The following is a 26,351-nucleotide window of genomic DNA, read 5'->3' on the forward strand; positions in this document are numbered from 1 at the left end:
ACCACCTGCATATTACACAAAGGACCAAGCCTCTAACTCATGGATCCTTGGGAATCATTCACATTCATATCAGAAAGATACTAGTATTCTGGGCAGATAACCAATTTACCTTTAATTATAGATTACCTAGAGTTTCAAACATAAGAGGTTAGCCAAGATCTTTCCTTTCACACCATCAAAGACTAAATATGTAGTAGGAAATAATCAGCAGGCCTGTGTGGAATTTGCAGAGCTAAATATAAAGTCACAATAGATATGTTGGAAGGCTACTAAGGTGTTATTTATTTAAACTTATTTCTTGGAATTGAGCAAAACCTTAATGGCTTGGAGGTGTTAAAGTATGTCCCAAAAGAACTTAAATTACTCTCTAAATGTAATTTATGCTTGACTAACGTGATTTAGAACTGCAGGAAATCAGTTATGCTGTACATAAACGAAACAACACTGTAATTTTAAATAGTGCTTGCATAGTGAATGAGTATTTTAATATTTGCAAAATTTTAAATTCACTTGATTTATTATCCTTATGTTTAACTACCATTTTTGTTTCTTTAGTTAGTCCTACATTGCCTCTTACTCCTAGGGAAAGAAATTGGGCATTTTTTTCACCCTTAGATATAACATAGAAAGTAAAACATTCATATCCCAGAATTTTATTTTTAATGTCTCCTTTATGTGTCTGCTTGCTACTGCCATTTTGCTCACTCTTATGCTGTTCAGTTAATGGACTGAGAGGACTTTAAGGAACACAGTTACAAACTGCAGAATAATTTTATAAACATAATACTGTAAATGCAGCAGTAAAAGCAGTAAAACTCTCTCTCTCTCACTCACTCACTCACACACACACAAACACACACACATGCAATCATCTTTGGTGGGACAATATTTATAAGTACTCATGATAAAAGTTATAATTTCACATTATAAATTTAAGAATAAATAGAGGCTGCTAGTAATACATATTAAATGCTAACGAATTTATATTAAAACTTTATGTGATATTTGAAATGGAGCTTAAAGTATTACCACTCACATTATAAATGTCAATATATGCTTTTATTCTTTGATATTTTCTTTAGATAGAGTTGTTCATTTGGACAAGAATTTTAACATAAAGGTAAATCAACTTCACAGTTTTCAAGGTTTTAGAGGTTGCCTACTATAAGAAAAATTTAAAATCAAATTGTTTCTTACTTCTTCACATAAAATTGCTTAAACTGCAAAGCTTTGGTTTGGAAGGGTTGTAGAAAACATCAAAACAAAAATAAGATGGGGGCTGATTCCAGTCCCCAATGCTACAGCATTTAGAAGGAACATGGAAACTTTAGACAATCCCATGTGCAACCACAGTCCATCCTGTTTTACTCCTTGAGTATTGAATACACAAGGCTATAAATACACAAGACACTTACCTTGTCCTCCTTTTCTTTGTATTGTCTCTGTCATTAGAAGCTAGGTATTCAGAGGTCAAGTGTATGGTCCTTACAGATTTTCCTCTTTTGAACAAATATAGAAAGATAGCCTATGAAATGGACTTAGGAGTAAGATTGGGAAGAGATATTGAAGAATTTGGTGGAGAATGATAATGCCAGTATGATGAGTGACAGCAGGTGAATTTCTGATTGGAAACCTCTGGGTACTGCAATAGTCTAGTTATTACAAAATGAAAGCTTAGCATCAGCTATCTTGTAGTAGCCAATGGTGTTAAAGGAATAATTCAAATGACCAGGTGGTAATAAACACAAACTAAGGAAAGGACCACTGACTTCTACAAGATTGGATGGATCAATTGTGACCAACTGTTAACAGCACTATGGTATACTACTCTGTACTTCTCAGACTATAATACTAGGAGAAGAAGCAGTCATTGAAAAGTGAGGATGCTGCTCAAATTATTTCAAAATAATTTTATTGTTCTGACTCATGAAATGTAGAAATGAAATCTAAACCACATTGAAAAATAGATAATGAAAAGTGAATCAACCTAGGAGCTGGAGTGACAGCTCCTTTATTAAGAATGCTGACTGCTTCTCAGGATAACCAAAGTTCCACTCTTAGCACTCAGATATGGCTACACAAAGCTAGCTATAACTCCAGCTCCAAGGGATCCCAGTACCCTAATGTGGCCCCCATGGCTACCCACCAGTACATGACATACATTTGCACAAACACAGATACACACAGACCCATAGAGACACAAATAGACACTTGGATGCACAGAGACAGACACACAGGAACATAGACACACAGGCACACACATACATACATACATACACACACACACGAACACACCACAAGAAAAAAAATTTAATTAAAAATTAACCCTAGTCTTACCAATATGGAACAGTGCTAACTTATATTTCAATATTTAAGCCTCTTATTCCACAGCAGATTTGATTTCTAGAAACACAGATGCTTATAAGATATAATTTTTAAAGAACGTTTTCTTGAAGGACATAACCTCTTTAAGTTTATTATGAGACCACTTATTGTATAAGACAAATCACACCTCAATTTTAGATTACTTGTAAACTTGCAAAACATCCCCATCATTTGTTGCTCAAGTGTGTATTTTATTTGTGTAACTCTATAATACAATTAATTCTCTTTTTAGTGTAAGTTGAGTATTATTATTATCATCATTGTTTTATTTCTTTACATCCCAAATGTTGCTCCTCCCAGTCCCACCTCACAGAGTTCTTGCCCCCATCCCATTAGCTTCTGAGAGAGTGACACCACCTCTGCATCCCTATTCACTGGGGCATCAAGTGTCTACTGGATTAGGCACATCCTCTCCCACTGAGGCCAGACATGACAGTTCTCTGTTACATGTGTGTTGAGAGCCTAAGACTAGCCTGTGTATACTCTTCAATCCCACTTAAAAGAGGGAGCAAAATAATCATGGGAGACAGGGAGGGGCCTGGGCAAGAAAGGGGAGGGGGAGGATAAAATGGGGGCAGGATCAGGTATGGGGGTGGGGAGACAGGAGAGAAGCCCAGAGCGACAGGAAAACGAATGGAAACGTACAGCTGCTGGGGCATTGGGAGACCTGGGATAGGGGAGACTCACAGAACTCAATGTGTATTGCCTCGGCTGAAATGCCCAACAGTTGGGATATGGAAACTGAAGAAACCACTTTTAGTAGTTAGACAAGGACCTCAGTGGAAGGACAGAAACACCAACCCACCTTCAAAATTTTTGACCCAAAATTGTTTCTGTCTAAAAGAAATGCAGGGACAAAAATGGAGCAAAGACTGAAGGAATGGTCAACCAGTGACAAGCTCAACTTAGGATCCATCCCATGGGCAGCCACTAAACCCTGACACTATTATACATACGGTGTTGTGTTTGCAGATAGGGGCCTACCATGGCTGTTCTCAAAGAGGCTTTACCAGCAGCTGACTGAAACAGATAGATAGAGATACAGATGATATAGATGATACAGATGATACAGATACAGATACAGATACAGATACAGATACAGATACAGATATAGATACAGATACTTATAGCCAATCATTGAACTGAGGTTGGGGACCTCTTATGGAAGATGTAGGAAAGAATTGAAGGAACTGAAGGGAATGACAACCCTATAGGAAGAACAACAGTGTCAGCTAACCTGGACCCCTGGGTGCTTCCTGAGACTAAGCCACCAACCAAAGAGCATATTAATAGTTTTAAAGACACATTTTACTTTAAACAAACTAGTTAGAGAAAACCTGTTGGTGCTATGATTAACTACATTCATTACACTACCAAACTATTGTTTCAGGATTGTTTTTACAAGAATATAATGATGTATTAAATGCAAATTCAATCCAAATACAAGGCTATCATTGTTCTTTCCACTCCTTTTGTGTCTCCCATAAATACACCATTCACTTCCCTTTCTTTGGGAGTTCCTCTCTTCCTACCTAGTCTCTTACTGGTTACCTAACTTCTTTGGCTGTATAGATTATGAAATGTCTATCAAATGCTTAAAAGCTAACATCCACATATAAGTGAAAACATTTTTGTTTGTTCATTTTTTTAGTCTGTGTTACACCAAACTTTTTAAAATTCCATCTGTTTATGTGCAAATTTCATTTTAACTGAATAATATACTATTTTAGGATTATACCACAGTTTTATTATCTATTTATCATTAAAAACATCTAGACTGTAATGTCTAGCTACAGTGAATTGAGCAGCAATGAGCACAGATGAGCAATTATCTCTGTGGTAGGGTGTAGAGTCTTTGGTATAGCTGTATGTTGAGCTCGATCAATCCCCATATACTCAAGGAACAACCTTACTGATATTTATAGTGGCTATAGAATTTCGTACTCCCACCAGGAACAAGTAAGTGTTCCCTTTCCTCATATTTTCAACAGCATGAGTTTTCACTTCTTTTTTTATTAATCTTGGCCACTCTGATTGATATAAGATAGTTTTGATTTGCATTTCCATGATACTCTAATACAGTTTGTTTTTTCCCCATTTCCTTGATGACTAAGTATGTTGACCATTTAATTGTTTATAAGCCTTTTGTGTTTAGCTTTGAAAATTGTTCAGTTCTAGCTCATTTTTAATCAAGCTATTTATTTCTTTTATATCCAATTTTTTAGTTGTTTTTTAAATATTTTATTAACCCTGTATTAGGTGTGTAATTGGTCTTTTCATATTCTGTAGCCTGCTGATTTGCTCAAACAATGGTGTCCTTTGCCATACAGATGCTCTTTTATTTCATTTGATTAAATTTTGTTAATCTTAGAAACTGCACTGTCAATATGCTGTTCAGAAATTCTTTTCTTGTGTCAATGAATTCAAAACTATTATTTCCATCTGTCTCTTCTATCAGATTCAAGTTTGTTGGCCTTTTATTGAGGACTTTGATCCATTTGAAGTTGAGTTTTGTTTAAGGTGATAAAGATGGATCTTTTATTCATCTACATGCAACAATCTAGTTTGACTAGCACCATTTGTAGAAGATGCTTTCTTTTCTCCAATGTGTGTTTCTGGCTTCTTTGTTTAAAGAAAATACCTGTGTCTCTAAGGGTACGGACTTATGTTTGAGTTTTCAATTTGATTCTATTGATCAATGTATTTATTTTTATGGCAATACTCTGCTTTTTTTTTTTACTATAGTTCTGTAGTACAACTTGAAATCAGGGGTAATGAGACCTCCAGCAGTTCTTGTATTATTCAGGATAGTTTGATCTATTTCAATGAAAAATTGTGTTAGAACTTTAACACTGATTGTATTGAATTCAGAGATTAGTTTAGTAGGATGTTCATTTTTAGTACATGATTCATGAGCATGGGGCCCCTTTCTTCTTCTGATATCATTTTAAATTTTTTTCCTTCAATGTTATAAAGTTATTATACAATTTTTCAATTTCTTGGTAGGAGTTACCACAATAAAATTCATATTATTTGAGGCTGTTGTAAAAGGTGATATTTCCTTGAATTCTTTTTCAGTCCATTTGTCATTTGTATATAGGAAGGGTAGAGATTTTTGTGAGTTAATTTTATATCCATCAACTTTGCTGAAAATGTTTATCAGCCATAGAAATTCCTTGTGGAATTTTTAACATCACTTATTCATACAATCCTATCATCTACAAATAAGGGTAATTGAAGTCTTCCCTTCTCATTTGTGTACCCCATTGATGTTGATACACTTCATTGTCTTATTGCTCTACACAAAATTTCTGGAACTATAATGAGTAAGTATACAGATAAAATGACCTTAGTCATGTTCCTGACTTTAGTGTGCTTTGAGTTCCTCTTCAAAGGTGGGCTGTGGGCTTGCTGTAAATTGCCTTTGTTTTATTTAACATTATGTTCTTTGTATCCCCAATCTCTTCAAGGCTTTTATCATGAAAGAATGTTCCCTTTTACCAAAGGCATTTTTGAGTGCCTTCTGTAGTGTTGAATTGGTGGATAAACCCTGCCAACATTTAATTTTATAATAAAATATTTTTTTCTGCTTCTTTCTGTTGTGATTGATGTTTTTTGCTGGCTACAATACTCTGGGCTGGCATATATGGTCTCTAGGAGCTTGTAGAACATACATCCAGACCCTTCTGTGTTTCAGAGACTACACTGAGAAATAAGCTGTTAGTCTAATGTGTCTTACCTTTATGTCTGATTTGTTTTTTTTTTTCCCCTAGGAGCTTTTAATATCATTTCTTTGTTCTCTGTGTTTAGTGTTCTGATTATTTTGTGTCTTGGGGAATTTCTTTTCTAGTCCCCTTTATTTGGCGTTCTGGATGCTTCATCTTATCTTTTCTTTTTTAAATTGAAAAATAGATTCTTCTTTTATCTAATATATTCCAACTAGAGATTCCCCTTCCCCCACTACTCTAACCTCCCCTCTCCTCCAGATCCAAACCCTCCTCTATTTTCCTTCAGAAAGGAATAATCCTCCAAGAGAAAGCAACCAACCAAAACAAAACAGGATAAAATATGGCAAAGCAAAAGCCCTTGTGTTGAGCATAGACAAGGCAACCCAGTAGGTGGAAAAGAGTCCCAAGAACAGGCAAAAATATCATAGGCACACCACTTCCCACTTTTAGGACTCATACAAAAACAACAAGCCAACAGCCATAACATATACACAGAAGACCTGGTGCTGACCAATGAGCATGCCACTCTAGTTTCTGTGATTCCATATTGCCTTGTTTAAATGATTCAATGGGTCCTTGAAAGTTTTCCTGATGTACTCCATCCAGTCTGACTCCTACAGTCTCTCCACTCCCTCTTCTAAATGATTCTTTTAACACCCAGGGGAACAATCTGATTGAGAAGTCCAGTTTAGCCTTCCTCTCTGCATAATGTATGGCTCTGGGTCTCTATACCTGCTTCCATATGCTGCCAAAGGAAGACTTACTGATGATACTTGGACTTGGAAAGGCACAGTTCTATGAATATAGCAGAAGATATCATTAATAATCATTTTCATTGACTTGGGGTAATGGCAGGTTTGTTTGCTTCTACTCTAGATCTCTGGGATATCCATTCTCCAGTTCCTGTCCATCCATGCAGTGTAGGGCATGGGCTTTCTCTTGGGGCACAGGCCTCAAGTTAAACCATGTTTCTCTTCCATAGACTGAAGAATACCTTCTTGTTCCAAAGAGAATAGAACATAAGGGTGAAGTCTCCAATCCCCCAGAGCCTAACCACTTTATGTCCAATGAGCTGTATAGAAATTGTCCTTGGCAATGGGGCCCTGATGTCAGTTTCAGAGAGTGTCTATCTAAACATCAGCCTGAGTTATTTGGGGATCTTTCTAGAATTAACCCCCAAGTCAACAACCAAATATAGTCTAGTACTACCAATGGAAACCTTGCCTGGCTATGGAAGATGGCCTGCTGAGATTTCTTTTCCTCCAATACTAAAACACCTCATTAGTTTCACCCTCATCATCACTTGTAAATTCCACTTCACTATGTTTCTACACTGCCATCCAAATGCCCTTAGTTCCACTTGTATTCCCCCCATTCCCCTAGTCTCTCTCTCTCTCCATTCCTCCTCCATCTCATACCTTCCTCTCTCATTCCCACCTGACCTCAGTTTATTCACAAATTCTATTTTTTTTTGCCCTTCTGATGGAGAGCTGGGTATCCCTGGTAGAGTGCTTCTCTTCAACAAACTCTCAGGGTCTGTGGGTTTTATCTTGATTATCCTTTAATTAACAATGATCATCTTTTAACAATGAACATCTTTTAATAATGAACAACTTAAAATTGAATACATACCCTATTTTTCTTTCTCTGTCTGCATTACTTCACTTAGGATTATTTTTTTGTTAGTAGCATCAATTTTCCTGCAAATTTCATCATGTCATTTTAACAGTTAAATAATACTTCATTGTGTAAGTGTACCACACTTCCTTATCTGTTCTTTATTTGAGAAATAACTAGGTTGTTTCCAGTTTCTGACTATTATGAACAAAGCCAAATTAACATCATTAACAAATGTCCTTGTGATAGGATAGAGCTGCCTTTGGTTGTATACTGCAGAATGGTATAGTTGGGTCTTGATATAGATCAACTCTCAATTTTCTAAGCAACTATCATATTAATCTTCATAGTGGCTGTTAAAGTTGGCACTCTGAAGAGGAATGGAAGAGTGTTACTATTGCATCACATCCTTGACAGCATGAGCTGTTAATTGTGTTATTGACCTTAGCCATTCTGACAGGTGTAATATGGAATCTCAAAGTAGTTTTGATTTGCATTTTAAAGATAGTTTAGGATGTTCAACCTTTTGTTAAGTGTTTCTCAGCTATTTGAGAGTCCTCTGTTGAGAATTATTTGTTTAGATCTGGACCCCATTTTTACAGTTATACCAGTACTATTTTTGAAATGCCTTTTTATTTTCTATTTCTGATTCCTTTACAAAAAATAATCAGTGTCCATAGGCATGTGGATTTATGTGTGGTTCTTCAGTTTGATTCCATTGATCAACAAGTTCATATCTAAGCCAGTATCATGTGGCTGTTATTACTATAGCTATGTAGTAACAACTGATATCAGGGATGGTGATACTTTCCGAAGCACTTTCATTTTTCAGGATTATTTTAGTTGTCCTGTTTTATATTGTGTTTTGTTTTGACTTTGTCATGTGAAGTTGACAATTGTCCTTTCAAGGTCTATAAAGAATTGTGTTGGAATTTTGACAGTATTGTGTTGAATCTGTTGATTGTTTTGCTAGGATAACCATTTTATCATGATAATCTTATATATCCATTAGCATGTGATATCCTCCCATCTTTTGATATCTTCTTTAATTTCTTTCTTCAAAGACTTGAAGTTTTTAATCATATAGGTCTTTCATTTGTTTGGTTAGAATTACTACAAGATATTTTATGTTATTTGAGGCTATTATGAATGGTGTTTCACTGATTTCTTTCTCAGACTGTTTGCCATTTGAATGTAGGAAGGTTATTGTTTTTCTTTTCTTTTTAGTTTATATTGTATACAGCCACTTTGCTGAAAGTGTTAATCAACTCTAGGAGTTCCTGGTGGAATCTTTAGGGTCTCTATGTATACTGTCATATCACCTGCAAATAACAATGCTTTCACTTCTTGCTTTCAAATTTGTATCTCTTTATATCCTTCAGTTGTCTCACTGCTCCTAGCTAAAATATCAAATTCTATATTGAATACATAAGGGCAGAGTAAACAACCTTGCCATATTCCAGATTTTAGTGGAATTTCTTTAAGTTCCTTTTCATTCACTTAATTTGATGTTAATTACAGGCTTGCTGTAAACTTTTTTCTAATAATTAGGCATGACCTTTGTATTCCTAATCTCTCCAGGACTTTTATTATGAAGTCTTGTCTTCATGTCGTCTGGTAGTTGAATCTTTGTTGTTTCAAACTTTTGGGCTAATCTCCGCTTATCAGTGAGTAAATACCATATGTGTTCTTTTGTGATTTGGTTACCTCACTCAGGATGATATTTTCTAGTTCCATCCATTTACCTAAGAATTTCTCGAATTCATTATTTTTAATAGCTGACTAATATTCCATTATGTAAATGTACCACATTTTTTGTATCCATTCCTCTGTTGAAGGGCATCTGGGTTCTTTCCAGCTTTTGGCTATTATAAATAAGGTTGCTATGAACATAGTGGAGCATATGTCTTTGTTATATGTTGGGGCATTTTCTGGGTATATGCCCAGGAGTGGTATAGCTGGGTCCTCAGGTAGTGCTATGTCCAATTTTCTGAGGAACCGCCAGACTGACTTCCAGAGTGGTTGTACCAGCTTGCAACCCCACCAACAGTGAAGGAGTGTTCCTCTTTCTTCACATCCTCGCCAGCATCTACTATCACCTGAATTTTTGATCTTAGCCATTCTGACTGGTGCCAGGTAGTATCTCATTGTTGTTTTGATTTGCATTTCCCTGATGACTAAGGGTGTTGAGCATTTCTTAAAATGCTTCTCTGCCATTCGTGTTTCCTCAGTTGAGAATTCTTTGTTTAGCTCTGTACCCCATTCTTAATGGGGTTATTTTGTTGTTTGGCGTCTAATTTCTTGAGTTCTGTGTATATATTTGATATTAGCCCTCTATCAGATGTAGGATTGGTAATGATCTTTTCCCAATCTGTTGGTTACCATTTTGTCTTACTGACACTGTCCTTTGCCTTACAGAAGCTTTGCAATTTGATGAGGTCCCTTTGTCGATTCTTGATCTTAGAGCATAAGCCATTGGTGTTCTGTTCAGGAACTTTTCCCCTTTGCCTAGGTATTCGAGGGTCTTCCTCAACTTCTCTTCTATTAGTTTCAGTGTATCTGGCTTTATGTGAAGGTCCTTTATCCACTTGGAGTTGAGCTTTGTACAAGGGGATAGGAATGGATTGATTTGCATTCTTCTACATGTGGACCTCCAGTTGATCCAGCACCACTTGTTGAAAATGCTGTCCTTTTTCCACTGGATGGTTTTAGCTCCCTTGTCAAAGATCAAGTGACCATAGGTGTGCAGGTTCATTTCTGGGTCTTCAATTCTATTCCATTGATCTTCCTGTCTGTCTCTGTACCAATACCATGCAGTTTTTTATCACTACTGCTGTGTAGTACAGTTTGAGATCAGGGATGGTGATTCCCCCAGAAGTTCTTTTATTGTTGAGAATAGTTCTCGCTATCCTAGGTATTTTGTTATTCCAAATGAATTTGTAAATTGCTCTTTCTATCTCTATGAAGAGGTGATTTGGAATTTTGATGGGTATTGCACTGAATCTGTAGATTGCTTTTTGCAGGATGGCCATTTTTACTAAGTTAATCCTGCCAATCCAGGAGCATGGGAGATCTTTCCATCTTCTGAGATCTTCTTCGATTTCTTTCTTCAGAGACTTGAAGTTCTTGTCATACAGTTCTTTCACTTGCTTGGTTAGATTCACTCCAAGATATTTTATTTTATTTGTGGCTATTGTGAAGGGTGTCATTTCCCTAATTTCTTTCTCAGCCTGTTTATCCTTTGTATAGAAGAAGGCTACTGATTAGTTTGAGTTGATTTTATATCCAGCCATGTTGCTAAAGTTGTTTATCAGGTTTAGGAGTTCTCTGGTGGAAGTTTCAGGGTCACTTAAGTATACTATCATATCATCTGCAAATAGTGAAATTTTGACTTCTTCCTTTCCTATCTGTATCCCTTTGACTTCCTTTTGTTGTCTAATTGCTCTAGCTAGGACTTCCAGTACTATATTGAATCGGTAAGGTAAGGTGAGAGTGGGCAGCCTTGTCTAGTCCCTGATCTTAGTGGGATTGCTTCAAGTTTCTCTCCATTTAGTTTGATGTTGGCTACTGGCTTGCTGTATATTGCTTTTACTATGTTTAGATATGGGCCTTGAATTCCTGATCTTTCTAAGACTTTTAACATGAAGGGATGTTGAATTTTGTCAAATGCATTCTCAGCGTCTAGTGAGATGACCATGTGGTTTTTTTCTTTGAGTTTCTTTATGTAGTGCATTACATTGATGGATTTCTGAATATTGAACCATCCCTGCATTCCTGGGATACAGCCTACTTGATCTTGATGGATAATTGTTTTGATGTGTTGTTGGATTCGGTTTGTGAGAATTTTATTGAGTATTTTTGCATCAATATTCATAAGTGAGATTGGTCTGTAGTTCTCTTTCTTTGTTGGGTCTTTCTGTAGTTTAGGTATGAGTGTAATGGTAGCTTCATAGAATGAGTTGGGTAGTGTTCCTTCTGTTTCTATTCAAGGAATAGCTTGAAGAGGATTGGTATTAGGTCTTCCTTGAAGGTCTGAAAGAATTCTGCACTGAAACCATCTGGCCCCAGACATTTTTGGTGGGAAGATTTTTAATGACTGTTTCTATTTCCTTAGGAGTTATTCGACTGTTTAGATGGTTTATCTGCTCCTCATTTAACTTTGGTACCTGCTATCTGTCTAGAAAATTGTCCATTTCATCCAGATTTTCCAATTTTGTTGAGTATAGGCCTTTGTAGTAGGATCTGATGATTTTTTTAATTTCCTCTGTTTCTGTTGTTATGTCTCCCTTTTCAGTTCTGATTTTATTAATTTGAATACTGTCTCTGTGCCCTTTGGTTAGTCTGGCTAAGGGTTTGTCTATCTTGTTGATTTTCTCAAAGAACCAGCTCCTATTTGATATTTTGTATAGTTCTTTTTGTTTCAGCTTGGTTGATTTCAGCCCTGAGTTTGATTATTTCCTGCTGTCTACTCCTCTTCAGTATATTAGCTTCTTTTTGTTCTAACGATTTCATGTTTGCTGTCAAGTTGTTAATGTATGCTCTTTCCAATTTCTTTTTGTGAGCACTTAGAGCTATGATTTTTCCTCTTAGTACTGCTTTCAGTGAGTCCCACAAGTTTTGATATGATGTATCCTCATTTTCATTTAATTCTAAAAAGTCTTTAATTTCTTTCTTTATTTCTTCCTTGACCAAATTATCAGTGAGTAGAGCATTGTTCAGTTTCCATGTGTATGTGGGCTTTCTGTTGTTTTTGTCCATGTCAAAGACAAGTCTTAGTCCATGGTGGTCTGATAAGGTACTAGGGATTATTTCAATCTTTTTGTATCTGTTGAGGCCTGTTTGGTGACCAATTATATGGTCTATTTTGGAGAAGGTACCATGAGGTGCTGAGAAGAAGGTATATTCTTTTGTTTTAGGATGAAATGTTCTTTAGATGTCAGTTAAGTCCAATTGGTTCATAACTTCTCTTAGTTTCATTGTGTCTCGGTTTAGTTTCTGTTTCCATGATCTGTCCATAGCTGAGAGTGGGGTGTTGAAATCTCCCACTATTATTGTGTAGGGTGCAATGTATGCTTTAAGCTTTAGTAAAGTTTCTTTTATGTATGTGGGTGCCCTTGCATTTGGGGCATAGATGTTGAGATGTTGGGTATAGTAGTCTGGGCTGGCATTTGTGTTCTCTTAGGGTCTGTATGATATCGGTCCAGGATCTTCTGGCTTTTATGGTCTCTGGTGAGAAGTCTGGTGTAATTCTTATAGGTCTGCCTTTATATGTTACTTTGCCTTTTTCCCTTACTGCTTTAGTATTTTTTCTTTGTTTTGTACATTTGATGTTTTGACTATTATGTGGCAGGAAGTATTTCTTTTCTGGTCTAAACTATTTGGAGTTCTGTAGGTTTCTTGTATAGTTATGGACATCTCTTTCTTTAGGTTAGGGAAATTTTCCTCTATAATTTTGTTGAGGATATTTACTGGTCCTTTAAGTTGGGAGTCTTCCCCCTCATCTATACCTATTATCCTTAGGTTTGGCCTTCTCATTGTGTCTTGGATCTCTTGTATTTTTTGGGTTAGTAGCTTTTTGTATTTTGCATTTTCTTTGACAGTTGTGTCGATATTTTCCATGGTATCTTCTGCACATGAGATTCTCTCTTCTATCTCTTGTATTCTGTTGGTGATTCTTGTGTCTATGACTCCTGATCTTTTTTTTTTTTTTTTTTTTTTTAGGTTTTCTATCTCCAGGGTAGTCTCCCTTTGTGATTTCTTTATTGTTTCTACTTCCATTTCTAGATCCTGCATGGTTTTGTTTAACTCCTTCTCCTGTTTGGTTGCATTTTCTTGCAATTCCTTAAGGGATTTTTGTGTTTCCTCTTTAAGGGTTTCTATCTGTCTACCAGTGTTCTCCTTAAGTTCTTTGAGATAGTTATTTATGTCTTTCTTAAAGTCCTCTATCATCATCATAAGAAGTGATTTTAATTCTGAATCCCGCTTTTCTGGTGTGATGGGGTGTTCAGGGCTAGCTATGATGGGGGAACTGTGTTCTGATGATGCCATGTAACTTTGGTTTCTGTTGCTTACGTTCTTGCTCTTGCCTTTAGCCATCTGGTTAACTCTAGTGCTGCCTGTACTTGCTGTCTGACTGAAGCCTGCCTTTCCAGTTATCTTGCTTGTGTCTGATCTCCTAGGGGTCCAGATGTCTCTGTGATCTTTTCCAGCTGCACTGATTACAGTGGTACCTCTAGGATGCCTCAGGATATGGTGCCTCCAAGGTAGCAGTCCAGCTAGGTGTCTGCTGTTCTGGGTGCAGTGTCTCCTCTAGGATATCTCAGGATATGTTGTCTGATGCTCTGAGTTCAGTTGTTCCACTGTGGCTCTGGGTTGAGTGGACCTTCCAGTATGTCTCAGGTGGAATCCGAGGTCCACACAACAGCAGACCTGGCAGAGGTCTGGTCCAGGCCTCAGATCCGGGAAAGGGGCAGATAAAATTATGTTCTAAGACTATCCGGTCCTGAGTTTGTTTGTTTGTTTGTTTGTTTGTTTGATTTAAGTTGGGAGACTTTTGATGGCTGTTTGTATTTCACTAGGGATTATAGATTTATTTAAATTGTTTATCTGATCTTGATTTAATTTTGTTAAGTGGTACATATCAAGAAAATTATCCATTTCTTTTAGATTTTCTAATTTTGTGGAATACATCTTTTTTTTTTTTTTTTAAAGAAAACATGTCCTTCTGATTCTCTGGATTTCTTCAGTGTATATTGTCATATACACTTTCATTTCTCATTTTGTTTCTTTGGCCATTCTCTGCCTGCCTTTTATTTAGTTTGGATAAGGCTTTGTCTATCACGTTGATTTCTCAAAAATACAACTCTATTTCATTTATTCTTTTTATTCTTCTCTTTGTTTCTATTTTATTGATTTCATACCCCCTCCCAATTTTATTATTTCTTGTGTTCTACTTTTTAAAGATTGCTTACATTTTTTGAGAGCTTTCAGGTGTGCTGTTATTAGTATGAAATGACTCTAAATTTTCTTTTTTATCTAGGAATTTAGTGCTACAAACTTTCCTCTTAGAACCTCCATCATTGTATCCCATTAGTTTGGGTGGGCATGTTAGATATTAATTTTCTATATTGACCCAGTTTTTGTTAGTAGAGAGTTGTTTGGTTTTCATGAGATAGTGATCTTTCTCTGCTATTTCTATTGTTTGGATATCCAGCTGTAATCCACCATGATCTATTAGAATGCAAGGGATTATTCAATTTTCTTGTGACTTCCTTTGTGTCTGAATATGTGCTTAGTTTTGAAGAAGGTCTCATGAAGTGTTGAGAGGAAGGCTTATTCTTTTAGTAGTTGCATTTGGTTTAATAGCATCTGTTTCCTCCAGTATTTCTGTGTTTAGTTTTTTTGTGAATGGCCTGTCAATTGGCAAGAATGGGAAATTCATACTATTATTGTCCGAGGTTCAATGTGTCATTAAAGCTGTAGTTATGTTTCTTTTGCAAACTTAAGTGCTGTACTGGCTGATTTTGTGTGTCAACTTGACACAAGCTGGAGTTATCACAGAGAAAGGAGCTTCCCTTGAGGAAATGCCTCCATGAGATCCAGCTGTAAGGCATATGCCTCCATCACTATAAATGTAACACAGGTACATAATTATATACTTATAATTACAAATTATATTTATTCTTTACTTTAAAATAAATAATGGCATTCAAAAAGCTTAAAGGTTAAAGAAAAAGAATTCCATGATAAAGTCAAATGTAAATAACAGACCATGAGTTGGATGGCCCATTTTGGGCCATGCCATTCCTGGGCTAGTTGTCTTGGGTTCTATAAGAAAGCAAGCTGAGCAAGACAGGGAAAGCAAGCTAGTAAGTAACATTCCTCCATGGTCTCTGCATCAACCTCTGCTTCCAAGTTCCTTCTTGTGTGAGTTTCCAGTCCTGACTTCCTTTGGTGATGAACAGCAATGTGGAAGTGTAGGGTGAATAAACCCTATCCTCCCCAACTTGCTTCTTGTTTATGATGTTTTGTGCAGGAATAAAAACCCTGACTTGGAAAAATTGGTACCAGAATAATGGGGTATTCCTGTGACAACCTGACTATGTTTTGGGGAGGACAGTGGAAGGACTTTGGAACTTTGGGCTAGAAGAGCCATTGGGATGTTAAGAGCTCTGTGGCATGTGTTGTTGGTACTTGGAAGATAATGTTGAGAACAACGCAGAAGCCTGCCTTGTGAAATTTCAGAGGGAAGATTAAAGACTCTTCTCAGGGATGTTGCTGTTTTGATTGTGAAGATTTTGTGGTTTGGGTTAGCTGGGGCTGAAGAATCAGCTGTGATTAACAAGATATCAGAACTACTAGAGCAAAACCTTTGCATTACTGGGAGGATTAATGCTGGTTAGTTGGAGCTAAGAAATTAGCAGTGATTAAGAGGAGAGGAAATGAGCATCACTAAGGTGGAATTTTGGGGAAGCGTTTCCTGAGAGCACAGAGAAGCTGTGTTACAGAGGCAGCCACCGTTGTACTTCCTGATGGCAGCTGGACTTGGTAATGTGTAAGTGTCACCCATGTGGTACTTGGTTTGACAGTATGGAGGGGTTATGAAGCGCAGCTGAGGCATGGCACTGTGAGAGGCCATGGAAGGCCATTGGTGAAGGTGCAGCATCAGTTGCAGTTGGCGACCCAGGATCGAAGGTGTCATAGAAAGAATTTGAGGCTTGACACCATAAACAGAGCCTGTGAGAGGCTATTGGTGAAGCCTAGTTGCAGTGTTTTGGAGATGCCAGTACCATGAAATGACCATCAAGAACAGCAGCAGCAGTGGTTTACAGTCAGCTGAAGCCTGGAAGACAAAGTGTTTGCTACAAAGGGCAGAGTTGGAGAAGTGACCCAAGCCTTTGGAGGAGCCCAGAAGTTTGTGAGTGGATCCCAGACATTGGACAGTCCAAGTTTGATTTTGGTTTTATGACTGTGCCCTGATATTTTTCCAAACTCTTGAAGGAAGAAATAATTTTAGTGTATCCCACAACTAAGAGACTTTTAATTGTAAAAAGGCTTTGATGAGTATGTAGTGTCCTTCCCCATTCTTTTGAAAAATTTTGGTTTAAAGTCTATTTTGTTAGATATTAAAATGGCTTTGATTGCCTAGGATTTTTTTCATAACCATTTTCCCTGAGATAGTGTCTATTCTTGTTGTTGTTTCTTGGATGCAGCAGTATGATTGATCCTGTTTTTGCACTCATTCTGATACTTTGTGTATTTTTATTGGGAAATTGAAATCATTATTATTGAAAGATATCAATGACTAATGATTGTGGATTCCTTTTATTTTGTTGTGGTGGTGGTTTTGTGGTAGTGTTGCTGATGCTGTTGGTGGTGGTTGTGGTAGAGGTGGTGTATGTGTTTGTGTGTTTCCCTTCTTTTGGTTTTGATGGTATGACATTATGTATTTCCTGTGGTGCAATTAACATCCTTGGGTATGAGTTTTCATTCTAGCACCTTCTTTAGAGCTGGATTTGTTAATAGATATTGTTTACATTTGACTTTATCATGGAATTCTTTTACTTTAACCTTTAAGCTTTTTGAATGCCATTATTTATTTACTTTAAAGTATTAATATATTTTTTAATTATAAATATATAATTATGCACCTATATTACATTTATATTGATGGAAACATATTTGCAGAAATTTCATGTTACTAAATCATTCAGTATTAAACTGGATAGCACTATTAAACTCATTTTATAAAAAAATTCTCCTCTCATATATTAATCCTGACCACTGTTTCCTCTACCTCCACTCTTCCCAATCCCTCCCACCACCTTCTTTTTCTCCAAGATTCACTCCTTCTCTGTTTCACTTCAGCAAAGAGCCCACCCCCAGGAATATCAATATAAAAAGTTATAGTAAGTCTATGCACCTGCCCTAGATGAAGGCTAGATGAAGCAACCATGTGGGAAAAATGGTCACATGTGGAGACAGAATAGTCAGAGACAACCCCTGTTAGGATTAAAAATAGCAAACTACATAACCATAACATATAAACAGAGGACCTATCTTATACTAATGCAAGCTCACTGATTGCTGCTTTAAACTCTGTGAGCCCCTAGAGCTCAGCTTAGTTGATTCTACGAACCATATTCTTGTGGTGTCCTTGACTCTTTTAGCTCCAAAATTTGTCCTCTCCATCCTCTACAAAATTAAAAAATTTCCAAACATAAAGCAGAGAAAGGATTCTGTGTCTGTTGTTGCCATTTGCTGGATGAAACCTCTCTAATGATGAGTATAGCATAATACCATTAGGAATCATTTCCTTGACTCTTTTTGGTCCAGTCATGATTGGCTCTATCCTAGGTTTCTGAGATATTCAGATTTTGGCTATAAAGGCACCTATGGTAACTGAAAGTTTTACTGGATATAGTATTATATCTATGGTCTCTTTGAGTCTTCAACACATCTGTCTAAGCCCTTCTGGCTTTTAATCTCTATTGAGAAGTCAGGTATAATTTTAATTCTTTTTCTTATGTTTTATGACTTATAATGTTACTTGGTCTTTTTCCTTTGTAACTTTAAATATTCTTTCTTCTATATGTTTAGCAATTTGGTTATAATGTGGCAAAGGGACTTTATTTTCTGGGTAAACCAATTTGGCCTTTTGTAAGCTTCTTAAGCCTTTATAAGTATCTCTTTCTTTAGGTTAGTAATAGTTTCTTCTATGGTTTTGGAAAAAGTTTTTCTGGACCTTTGTGCTAGAATTCTTCTCCTTCTTCTATTCCTATTATTCTTCAGTTTGGTGTTTTTATAGTGTTCCATAATTCCTTGATGTTTTATGTCAAGATATTTTTTAGCTGTAGTATGACATATGTACCCATTTCTTCTATTCTATTTTCAATGCCTGAGATTCTTTCTTTCATCTCTTTTATTTTGTTGGTGAGATTTGCTTCTGTAGTTACTGTTCATATTCCTAAATACTTGATTCCCAAATTCCCTCAGTTTGTGTCTTCTTTTCTTCTATTTTCTGTTTCAAGTCTTGAACAGTTTCATTCATTCCCTTCAGTTGTTTCTTGGTATTTTCTTGGATTACTAAAACTATTTATTTATTTCCTCCAATTGTTTTTTTTTTTTTCCTGGATTTGTTCATTGGGGATTTACTCATTGCTTCTTTACAGAACTCTATCATCTTCATCTAGTTGATTTTAATGTCTTTTTCTTCTGCTTCATCTATGTTGGAATATTCAGGGCCTGTTGTGGTAGGATTCCTGAGCTCTATATAGTAGATACATATTGTCCTCACTGTTATGGATTGTATTTCCTTGCTGATGTCTAGGTGTCTGGGTTTGAGGTGATTATATATCTAAATTTGCTGAGTTGTTGGTTTGTCTTCGATGAGTGTTTTCTCTTTGTTATCTTCCTTGGTTTCTGTTTCTTCTCTGGAATTTCAGAGTGTGTTGATTGTATGTTGCTTGTTTCACTGGCCTGCTTCCCTGTATGTTTATGGTTCCTGGCGTTGGATGTTGGGGACAAAGTGTGACCTGTTGCAGGGTGCTTTGTGGTATCCACAGGAAGCATGTACAAGGTAAGGGGAGGCTGAAACTGGTATTCTGATGCAGCACAAGGGACTACACTGAGGACTGGGGCTTGGGAAACGGACCAAGTAGAAAAAGTTTAAGGCAGAATACCAGGTCTTATGACACATGTGTCTACTGGATAAGCATGGGGTATCTGACAAAGTTGGGGTCTGGGAAACAGTGAAGAGAGGAGTGAAGAAGGAAGGGAGTCCAGGAATAAGATGGTCTGTGTGATACACAGGAAGTAGGGTTTTGAGTTGAGGCTGTTGCTGGTATTCTGTTGCAGTGTGTGGGATGACTCTGGTGATTGGCTCTGTAAGAACTGAGAGCACTGTACATTTCTTGTACCTTGATAGGCACCTTGAGGCAATTTTCTTTTATTGCAAATTTTCTGTGACTTTGACCTGTGTGGGTTTTTTTTCCCTTCATCTACTTCTATTATTCACAAATTTTGTCTTTACATAGTACATCAGATAAATATTTCCTGGGTGGTTTGTCCCTGGATTTTTAAAAATTTATTATTTTCTTTGACTAATCCATCCATTCTTTTAACTTGTCTTCAATGGCTGTTCCATATCTTGTACCTTGTATTTTACATAAAATGTTTTTATTTGACTTCCTAAATCAATCATTTGCAGTTTTACTTTAGTTTAGGTTTTCTTTAACGATTATATTTCTTTGTTAAGTTCTGTTTTCATGTCTGGTTTTCATCATTTTATTTCACAATTGATATTTTTTTTCACAGTCTCCATTAAAGTATTTATTTGTATCCTCTAGGACCCCAAATATATTCATATTTTCTATTTTAAATATTTGTCTTGTGCTTCAGCTATATTGCATTTATCAAAGCGTACTGTTGTAAGATTGCTGGGTTATAGAGGAGCCATATTGTCTCAACTGTTAATTTTTGTGCATTTGTTCTGGTATCAAGGCATCTGGCTTTGGAATAATTTAGGTGATTCTAGGTGTTAATATCTGGTCTTGTCTTTGTTGTTGAGTATGCTAATCCTGGTTTTTGTTGTCTGGTCTGGATCTTAAGAAAGTAGATAGCTGTGAGTTCCCTGGTAAACAGTGTTTCTAGAGGTCAATGGGTGGCATAGAAGAATAGAGGTGTGCTAATAAAAATGCTTAGAAAGGCTTCGAGAAGGAGGTAAAGGGATCTTATCCTCATAAAAAGGTGGGGTCCCCAGGTAGTTGGAGGCAGAGACTTCTGTAAGTGGGTTAAACTAAGGTAAATATCATGTCTAGAGCGACAGAGATAAAAGGGTCAGGGGGATTTGGGCTTATATGATGAGTTGTAGTCTCTAGTGAATGAACTTGATGTGGGAGGAAAAGCACCATCAAGCAGGCTGCTAAATGGCTGAGGGGGAGACAGAAGATATTATAATGTAGGACAAAAAAATACTGAAAGTTGTCTTCCTGAGTCCTAGGCTTGTGTGGTCATTGAACATCAATGACAGAAGTTATATTTACATATTGATGACTGATACAAAAGATTTGGGGGTAGACTAGAAGAGAGCATAAGACAGTCTGTAGGAAGGAGCATGCTGGGTTAGAACAAAGATCTGGCATAGTCACCATGGGAAGGAGGTAGTGTAGGAGGCAATTCTGTAAGCAGCTGGATATTTAGTAATCTTACCTGGAGTTCTGAATCAGGAGGAAGGTTGAAACCCATACTGATTAGATAGTTTTGATTTTGATCCGCATGAATTTTAAAATTGAACATATGGCTCCCACACAATTTTTAAAATTTTAAAATGTTTTAAAAGTACAAAAATTACTTTTTAAAAATTATCATAAGAAAGAAGATGTGGTACTCTTAAGTAATTTTCTAATACTCATTTCAATTGATATATATTTTTAATTTTAAAGGAAATATTACATTTTGTTTTAAATCATAGTTCCTATATAACATTAGTTATCATATCTGATAATTAAAAATGAAATCTACAAATGTACGATACTACAAAAAATAATGCATCTGTTAGAAAACAAAACAACAAAAGAATAGTTGGTGTCCATAAAATGTATCCTATAAACCACTTAACTTTGTTTCATCCATGTTTTCTAATTATAGGCGATTTGACAGATCAGTTGAAAAATGGCGACACTTTCATTATGATATGAAGGTATTTAATCAATGGCTGAATGAAGTTGAACAGTTTTTCAAAAAGACACAAAATCCTGAAAATTGGGAACATGCTAAATACAAATGGTATCTTAAGGTAAGACTTTCAAGATTTTATTCTCCGTGCTGGCTTTATTTAGGCAGCAATATTTCACTACTGTAAGTTCAACTAAAAGGATGAATAAAATATATAATTCCTAACTGTTTTTTTATGCTCATTGAACATGGTATAAAAATCATCATAACAAGTGTGCCTGAAAATTGTGCAATGAGTGTTTTGTGAAAAGATGATAGCATCTCCCTGAGCACTATTGGTCCATCTGATGAACTGTGAAGTGTAACTGCATCTGAGATGCAGGAAATCATCTTATAGCAGGGTATAGTGTGGTTTAGGGCTCTCTCTCTCTCTCTCTCTCTCTCTCTCTCTCTCTCTCTCTCTGTGTGTGTGTATGTATGTGTGTGTTTGCCTTATGTTGGAACCAGTCCAGAAGGAGAAGCTGTGGTGTACTTAGTAGTAACATAGTTGCTTCAAATATCCATCATGATAAAATTACAAGTCTCTTTCTCTCAAGACAATTTGTGGTGATATAGCAATATTTCTATACAACCTATTGACAAAATGCCTTCTGAGACAGACTAGAGGCCAAAACAATGTCAAGTTAATTGTTAGTACTTATTGACTTTTTCTGGTTTATGTTAATGGAAATGCAACATATGGATTATAACCAGGGAATCATTTAATTTCAACTTGTTGTGTCTTTTAATGTGAAGATAAAAATAAATTGAATTGTGGAGTATATAATTTTGTTGATTTAATATATAGATCTGCTCTAAGATATATGGTTTATTATGCGAAGTATTTTTGTTGCTTGGTCTTCCATTATTCATGTTGCCATTTTCATTCAAATGGGCTTGAAATGTGGCCAATATTTAATAAACAAAAATAATGATTAAGATAGATGAAAGCAAATGGTAGTTCATTTACAAATTTAAACATTTTAAAATTCTAGATTCAATATGATATTAGACTTTATGATTCTTTGTTCTCAAGTGTTTGTTCACCTAGCAAACTTATGTTCAGAAATTGAGCATTCAAGCACATATTAAATTACAGGCTACATAAAACTTTTTATAGTCTTCTTTAGTTATATATTATAAACCAAATTTGTACACACATCAATGTTAGCATACATTACAGAAAATTCATTAATTTATGGTCTTCTATCTTATAGAAGATGCATTCTGAGTAGCATCAAAGTGAATGTTAAATTAAGGAAGCATAATGTGATTTTTGCCTGAAAGGCAGATATATAATACAGTCATAAAAAATATTCTTAAGGAGATATCTAAATTTCTTTAATTTCCAAAGATATCCAAAAAGGATATATAGTTCATTTATTTATAATATTAAAAATAAATATAATTATTTATTATAAAGTCACTGAATTAATTAGAGTGAAAAACAAGCAATATCGAAGTAAAACTATAATACATTATACTTTCAAAAGGTTGAGTAATTCTGGAATAAGGACTTTGTTTATACTATGTGTACCCTCAACCCTCTTAGAGGTGAAGGAGAGTGGGATGGGGAGAAGAACTCTGCAGTAGGAAATGGAAAAGGGAGGGCAACATTTGGGATATAAATAAATAAAATAATTAAGTAATAAAAAGAAGTGAATTTTGATCAAGCAATTAATTTATGTGCTGAGAATACTTTTTTCATTTGTTTACGGATCATTTTATATCAATAATATCATAATTTTCATCAAATTTTCGAATGTTTCAGTCTTTATTGTGTTTATTTATTGAACTTAATCACTTTACATCCCACTAACTGCCCCGCTCCAGGTCACCCCTCCCACAATCCTTTCCCCATCCCCCACTTCTCATCTCCTGAATAGGTTGGCCCCTCTGGGTATCCACCCCCACCCACCCTGGAACTTCAAGTCTGTGAGGCTATACTAAGGACAGACAAGGCAGCACAGCATATCTCAAAGACAGGCAACAGCTTTTGGGATAACCCCCCTTTTTCCTGTTCCAGTTGTTCGGGACCCACATGAAGACCAAACTGCACATCTGCTTCACATGTGCGGGAAGGCCTAGGTCAAACCTATGTATGTTCTTCTGTTAGTGTTTCAGACACTGAGAACCCCAAGGGTCCAGGTTAGTTGGCTCTGTTGGTCTTCCTGTGGAGTTCCTATCCTCTTCTGGGATCACAATCCTTCTTCCAATTCTTCCATCAAAGTCCGGAAGCTCCACCAACAATTTGGCTTTGGTTGTCTGTATTTGTCAGAGTCAGTTTTTTTAATTATTATTTTTAATATTTTACTTTTTTATTGGTTATTTTATTTACATTTCAGACATAATACCCTGTCCCCATTTCCTCCCACTCAGGAACCCTCTATCCCATCCCCCCTCGTCCTGCTTCTATGAGGATATGCCCCCACCCACCCTAACACTCCCACTTCCTTACCTATGATTTCCCTCACACTGGGGCGTCCAGTCTTAACTAGACCAAGGATATGCCTGACACTGTCATCCTCCCCTACATATAATGCTGGAACCATGGGTCACTTTCTGTGTGCTCCCAGGCTGGTGGTTTAGACCCTGGGAGCTCTGGTTGGTTGGTATTGTTACTCTCCCCATGGAGCAACAAACCAATTCAGCTCCTTCAATTTTCTCTCTCACTCCTCCATTGGGAACCCCATGATCAGCTCAATGGTTAGCTGTGAGCATCTGCCTCTGTATATGTCAGGTTCTGGCAGCCCTCTAAGGAGACAGCTATATCAGACTCCTGTCAGCATGCACTTCCTGACATCCACATCAGTTTCTTTGGTGACTTCACATGGAATGGATACCCAGGTAGAGCAGTCTCCAGGCAGCCACTCCTTCAGTTTCTGTCCCACGCTTTGTCTCCATATTTGCTCCCATGAGTATTTTGTTACTCCTTCTAAGAAGGACCAAAGCACCACACTTTGCTTTTCCTTGTTCATGAGCTTCATGTGGTCTGTGAGTTGTATCTTGGATATTGCGAGATTTTGGGCTAATATCCAATTATCAGTGAGTGCATACCATGTGTATTCTTTTGTGATTCGGTTATCTCACTCAGGATGATATTTTCTAGTTCCATCCATTTACCTAAGAATTTCTAGAATTCATTGTTTTTAATAGCTGAGTAATATTCCATATACCACATTTTCTGTATCCATTACTCTGTTGAAGGACATCTGGGTTCTTTCCAGCTTCTGCCTATTGTAAATAAGGCTGCTATGAACATAGTGGAGCATGTGTCCTTGTTATATGTTGGAGCATTTTCTAGGTATATTCCCAGGAGTGGTATAGCTGGGTCATCAGGTAATGCTATATCCAATTTTCCTAGGAACCACCAGACTGATTTCCAGAGTGGTTGTCCCAGCTTGCATTCCCACCAACAATGGAGGAGTGTCTCTCTTTCTCCACAACCTCACCAGCATCAGCTATCACTTGAGTTTTTGATCTTGGCCATTCTGACTGGTGTGAGGTGGAATCTCACAGTTGTTTTAATTTGCATTTCCCTGATGACTAAGGATATTGAACATTTCTTAAGGTGCTTCTTAAGGCCATTTGAGTTTCCTCAGTTGAGAATTCTTTTTTAGCTCTGTACTCCATTTCTAATAGGGTTATTTGGTTTTCTGGTGTCTAATTTCTTGAGTTCTTTGTATATATTGGATATTAGCCCTCTATCGGATGAAGGATTGGTAAAGATCTTTTCCCAATCTTTTGGTTGCCATATTGTTCTTTTGACAGTGTCCTTTGCTTTACAAAAGCTTTGCTATTTTATGAAGTTCCATTTGTCAATTCTTGATCTTAGAGCATAAGCCATTAGTGTTCTGTTCAGGAACTTTTCCCCTGTGCCTAGGTATTCGAGGGTCTTCCCCACCTTCTCTTCTATTAGTTTCAGAGTATCTGCTTTTATGTGAAGGTCCTTTATCCACTTGGACTTAAGCTTTGTACAAGGAGATAAGAATAGATCTATTTACATCGTTCTACATGCTGACCTCCAGTTGAACCAGCACCATTTGTTGAAAACGCTATTCTTTTTCCACTGGACAGTTTTAGCTCTTTTATCAAAAAGATCAAGTGACCATAGGTGTGTGGGTTTATTTCAGGATCTTCAATTCTATTCCATTGATCTTCCTGCCTGTTTCTGTTCCAATACTATGCAGTTTTTATCACTATTGCTCTGTAGTTCAGTTTGAGTTCAGGGATGGTAATTCTCCCAGAAGTTGTTTTATTGTTGAGAATAGTTCTAGCTATCCTGGGTTTTTTGTTATTTTGAATTTGCAAATTGCTTTTTCTATCTGTATGAAGAATTGATTTTGAATTTAAATTTTGATGGGGGATGCATTGTATCTGTAGATTGCTTTTGGTATGATGGCCATTTTTACTATATTAATCCTACCAATTCACGAGCATGGGAGATCTTTCTATCTTCTGAGATCTTCGATTTCTTTCTTGAAATTCTTGTCATACAGATCTTTCACTTGCTTGATTAGATTCACACCAAGGTATTTTATATTCTTTTTTATTGTTTATGACTATTGTGTACTCAGTCATGTAATTGTTTCCATTAGCTCTGTAATCATAGTCCTTTGCCCTGTGTACAATGTCTTCAAAACTCTTCTTTCATACATGTTATTTTTTCTTTTATATTCAAATATGATCCTAAATTTTCTCTTTTATTACAAATTGCCAAATCAAATTACCAAAATTTTTTAAGATTTTCCAAGATATTATTACTAATGCTTTCATCCAAGTCCCATGGAATATTATATGCCTATAGAATATAGAAAAGTCCCCACTTCCTAACAGTGTAGTTTATTAATTGGTGAATACTTAGCAACATTTTTGCTACTCAATATGAGAAGCAGTAAATATTTTAGT

General features: G+C 36.4%; 1 protein-coding gene across 10 annotated transcripts in view; it reads left to right on the plus strand.

Annotated features, from left to right (window-relative positions):
* Window positions 1-26,351, plus strand: part of Dmd (dystrophin) — a 1,571,027-nt gene that overhangs the window by 529,495 nt on the left and 1,015,181 nt on the right. For all 10 annotated transcript variants that reach the window (XM_076918257.1, XM_076918249.1, XM_076918252.1 and 7 more), the window contains one exon: window positions 21,378-21,525. In XM_076918257.1, coding sequence (XP_076774372.1) covers window positions 21,378-21,525 — 148 coding nt within the window. The remainder of the gene's footprint in view (window positions 1-21,377; window positions 21,526-26,351) is intronic.

Source organism: Arvicanthis niloticus, chromosome X, assembly GCF_011762505.2.
Source record: "Arvicanthis niloticus isolate mArvNil1 chromosome X, mArvNil1.pat.X, whole genome shotgun sequence".
Classification (NCBI taxonomy): domain Eukaryota; kingdom Metazoa; phylum Chordata; class Mammalia; order Rodentia; family Muridae; genus Arvicanthis; species Arvicanthis niloticus.